This window comes from Megalops cyprinoides, chromosome 1 (genome assembly GCF_013368585.1).
Source record: "Megalops cyprinoides isolate fMegCyp1 chromosome 1, fMegCyp1.pri, whole genome shotgun sequence".
Taxonomy (NCBI): domain Eukaryota; kingdom Metazoa; phylum Chordata; class Actinopteri; order Elopiformes; family Megalopidae; genus Megalops; species Megalops cyprinoides.
In genome coordinates this window covers 57,013,163-57,018,066 of record NC_050583.1, presented here as the reverse complement: position 1 = coordinate 57,018,066, position 4,904 = coordinate 57,013,163, and the positions used below count along the sequence as shown (strand labels likewise).

Genomic DNA, 4,904 nt, shown 5'->3' with positions numbered 1-4,904 from the left:
AAAATATGAAACACAGAACATGACGGATTCAAAAATTCATAACCCTCCCAAATGACGCAAACAAACCCTTCATGGCGGACGTGCACCCTGCGTTTCACCTGAAACATTTTGAAGCGCGCATACGCACGCACATACACATCTTTTTAATGGTGAGCAATACCAGGTATCCGGTTATTAATCCATAACTACAACTCTTATTACTAAGTTAATTTAAAAAAAAAAACGCAGCATAAAACAATACGGAATGACACCGCTTTATAGCGACATAGAAGGCATATGAATTGTTCCACAAAGAAACAACCGGCAGGGGTCTACCATGATTTACCCAAAGTGTGTCAAAACGACTGCCCGCCTTCCACTGCCCTTCATCAGATTTTCTCCCAACTTGCAGAAAGGGTCATGATCAGCAACTGTGCAGCTCGCTGATTGCTCAAGCCCCAACTTTCTCCGTGCTTCCATTGGCTATCTGCTGCTTTCACGTGAAGCAGTATGCAAATCGACTTGATATCTCAGTTGAAAGCGCACAGTACAGTGCCAGTGAAGTTAAGCGGTTGCGGAGGGGGCGTGCTAGGAGACATCCTACAACACTGTACTGGTCTCTACCAGAATTTAGCCTAAATGATTTGAAATAATACATCAAACTCCGTCAGTTGATCCAGCTGCAGCTTCTTCATGTTCCAGGGTGTTGGCCATTTTTGCACTTTCCGATGAATTGCACCAGGTAAGACTTCTTTAAAAAAAGTGCGACAGAGACGTTAGCTTGCTAGCTTGCTAGCTCTGCATTGGGGTTGCATGCAGAAGGAGATTAAAAATATTTTTTCCATATTCAGACGTAGGCAGCTGTGGTAAGCTTGCCGTTCAGTTTGCAAAAAATGTGAAAAGAGCGATTAAAACTTTACTGTAAATTAAATTTCAGTCTTCTTACATGAGGAAATCCTTGATTGTCACAGTTACAGTTAGCTAGCTACAGAAACTATCATGAATTCCCATAATCTGTTGAAGGCTATAAATACGTATTTATTCGTTTTTAGAGATGATTTGCACTGTTCAAATTTAACTTTTAAATATAAGGTTAACAGTCACTTGCATTGGTGCGTAGTGTTCCATTGGTGTTTAATAACTAGTTATGTCATTAAACCATCTTAAACATTTTAAAATAATCATTTCTGCCAATCACTCTTTTCACATTTTTTACATTAAACTAAACACAGAGGGGTCTTTCTTCTGTATTGTAATTAACAACAAAGAGAGCTTGACGTTTAGTATAGTGTTAAGTTTATTATTCATTTGTCACAGCAGTTAAGAGATGAAAAGTTCATTTCAAAGACCTACATTTATTCCATCCGTTCTCTCAACCTTGCTGTGACATTGTGACTAGACTGACTTTGCATTAAAATCGCAAAACCATTGTATTTTACTAGGGATTACTGATAAATTAGTATTTATTTCAGTATATGTAAAACAAGTTGATATTATCAGTATGTTATTGAAATTGGGAATGGTCTCCATAATCATAATATCACATAGCTCCTACAAAGACTAAATTAGTATTTATTTCAGTATATGTAAAACAAGTTGATATTATTAGTATGTTATTGAAATTGGGAACGGTCTCCATAATCATAATATCACATAGCTCCTACAAAGACTAAATTAGTATTTATTTCAGTATATGTAAAACAAGTTGATATTATCAGTATGTTATTGAAATTGGGAACGGTCTCCATAATCATAATATCACATAGCTCCTACAAAGACACACGCTGACGTGTACTTAGTCTTCTTGCACTTCTGTCTTCTGTCTTCCTTTTCTGTTGTTATACCAAGAAACAAAGCGAATGCAATTACTTGCGTTTTCCCTTTTAGGGTACTGCATATCTTGAACCCTCGACCAATGCCAGGTCCCATCATGCCCGTTGATGTTGCCATGAGGATCTGCCTGGCACATTCTCCTCCCCTGCGGAGTTTCCTCAGCTCATATGAAGACTGCAGGGCAAGGAACCTGGCGAACAGGTACAAACCACTCAGACCATGCATAATCTCCAAGCAAGAGGTGGAGGCGGCAAGCCTTGGATGGAAGAGCCCCAAGGCCAAGGGGAAGAAGCGAGTGGTCTTCGCCGATTCCAAAGGCATGTCGCTCACGGCGATCCACGTCTTCTCGGAATTTGAGGAGGACCCGTTGTCGGAGCTGCAGTTCGATCTCTCCGACCTTGAGGACGCCACTGTTGGCCTGAAAATCAGCAAAGAGAAAAGCTGGATCCTGGACTTCCCACAGCCCGCTGCAGACTACCTGGACTTCAGGAACCGCCTCAAGAGGAGCTCTGTGTGCCTGGAGAACTGCACACTCCAAGAGCGGTCGTTGGCCGGCACCGTGAAAGTCCGCAACATCAGCTTTGAGAAGTCTGTCCACATCCGGATAACGTTTGAATCGTGGAAAAGCTTCACGGATGTTGCCTGCACCTTCATGAACAATGTGTACGGCTGCCCGGACACTGACACATTCTCTTTTGTTATTGACCTGCCAACTTCCGTTCCCGCCGATGAGCAAGTAGAATTCTGCATTTGCTACAAAGCCCAGGACCAGACGTACTGGGACAACAATGATGAGAAGAACTACCGGTTGATCCATGCAGAGTGTGATGGTGACCAAGGCCACCTTGTGGCCCAGAAGAAAGCACCAGAGTACAAGAATCAGATCAAACGGCCTGAGATGGAGTTTGATCAGTTTGGAAGCCCCAGAACGTCGAGTGGCTTCTTCCCTGAGTGGCAGAGCTGGGGCCACATCGAAAACAGTGCCCCCTACTGGTGATCACATGAGACGTATAGTCTACAGAGACTCAGGCTCTGACATCTTTTGCTGTGCACGAAGTGAGGGGAGCAAAGAAAAAAAAAACAGCAACACTTTTCACCTTGGAATCCTATGCCCTGTATGTATTATGCGATTCCTTTTTTAAAAAAGAAATTTAGCACCGTTGTTTTAAATGGACCCAAGGAGCATAGAGGCCATTTAAAATATCCTGCACCTTACATCGTTGATGTTAGCAGCACTGAGCATTTTGGACCCTTAAAAGGAAATACCCGCATCTGTTTTTTTGCTCATCCAAAAATCAAGAGGTTTAAATGGAGTATTTTTTAAATTTAATGTACACGTGATGCTACTGAAGTCAACACAGTGCATTCACAAGTGTTTGTACATTTTAGTTGAAATCTAACCCAGCTAAATCCCAAATACATTTGGATAGTAAATAAGCTTAATCATTGTGGCAATATGTGATAGCCTAAATTGTGTAAAGTTAAAGGGTTCTGATTCTACTGAAACACAAAACTAGAACATACTGGTATGGTTATTTAGAAAGTACAAGGTGATGTACAGAAATGAAGATTTCCTCATTTTTTTCATGAACTAAAGAATTTTCATGAGTTTGAGATGTGGGAAATCATGTAATGATTTTAACATAGATGCCTTCCTTTGTATTCGTATCTGATTTTCACTTTGCCCGTCACCAAAACAGTGGTGTTTCTGAAAACCTTTAAACAATACCTAAGGCTTCCTGAAGACATTAAGGCAAGCCCATGCCAGGAAGCCCATACTTCTTGTGGTCACTTTTGAAAATTGTTTATCATTGGCATGATACAGTTTGTTTTCATCTTTAAGAGGCAAAGTGATTTAAAAAAAAAAAACATGTAGAAAAGTGCCTTTTTTCTTTCAGTTCAAAATCTGTGTCAAGCAAGTGTCTGTTGTATGATCCTTCTGAATTCCCTGTGTTTGATCACAGCATTGATTACCACCCGTTGATGCATTCAAATCTCTTTACTGTCGCTAAGCCCTCTGAATGTCACTGTCAGAAATACAGTGGGGATGTTTTTGCACTGAGTGAAAAATGCCTTTTGAATCTCAGAATGTGAAAGTGGGATTATTGGTACAACATGAAGTCCTTCATATTGAAGGTGTTTTACATTCATGGTACCTGTCGATATAAGACTTTCAGGAAGGAGCAGTAGGACAGACTATGTTTTTTTGTGACGCCCCAAGGACCGTTGATAATTAGGTGTAAATAACACCCCCCTGTTGCACATAAACGTTCACCTGCATCCGTGTTTTAAGGCTTCCAATACGAACACCATCAATGCACTTTTCTCCGTCTTGTTCTCTACCTGTTTGCTGCTATGTTTTTGTACCTGCTGGTTTCTCTGTATTGCAGTTCTTGAGCCCGTGGTATGTGATTTCTCCCCTTTGTGATTTCGAAGGGTGATGGTGAAGGAGCTGGAATGTTATTCATGAAAAGTATGAGTAAGTAAGGGAATGTGAGTAAGTATTGAGTGGATGGCAGTTTAAAGGGAAATGTTTGAAAGAGGAGCAATTGCCTTTCCTTGGTTGTTTTTCTGTCATTTTAGTGGAAAAACAGGTCAGTGTTAAAGAGCAATGCCTTGGATTAGAAGGATGCTTCGCAGATGGTAAATGTTTAGCGAGCTGTTTTTGTTTGCAGATGTTCAGTTTGTGTAGGTGAATTTTAAAGGCTGTGATACAGATGCTGTGTCTGATCGCCTGATATTTTTCTACTGCTAAGCAAGGTTTCTGTGTGAAAGAATGGATGATATAATGATGTGTTCCTTTCAGAAATAAAACTTTACGATTACATGTTGAGAGCCTCGTGATTCTCAGCACTATGATTTACATTATGCACATGATTAGCATAGCTGTATAAATAATACACTCTCTAAGTTTAATTTCATTTTGTAGTCATGTGTTTTGAAAATAGTGCAAACATTTTGCTTGATAACATACACTATAAACACTTTGTATAAGGCACAAAAAAATCCTAAAAAGTTCCTAAAAATGATTCCCTACTGTAGATTTATGTCTACATGAAGCATACTGTGAATGACCTCCATTAGAAGCAATA

The 4,904-nt window shown here is 40.1% G+C and overlaps 1 protein-coding gene across 1 annotated transcript; it reads left to right on the top strand.

Annotated features, from left to right (window-relative positions):
• The first annotated feature begins 535 nt into the window (after positions 1–535).
• Positions 536–4,639, top strand: ppp1r3cb (protein phosphatase 1, regulatory subunit 3Cb). Its single transcript, XM_036551993.1, has 2 exons — positions 536–721; positions 1,867–4,639. Exons 1-2 carry the CDS (start codon positions 708–710, stop codon positions 2,807–2,809), a joined length of 957 nt encoding a protein of 318 aa, XP_036407886.1. The 5' UTR covers positions 536–707; the 3' UTR covers positions 2,810–4,639.
• The last annotated feature ends 265 nt before the right edge of the window (positions 4,640–4,904 follow it).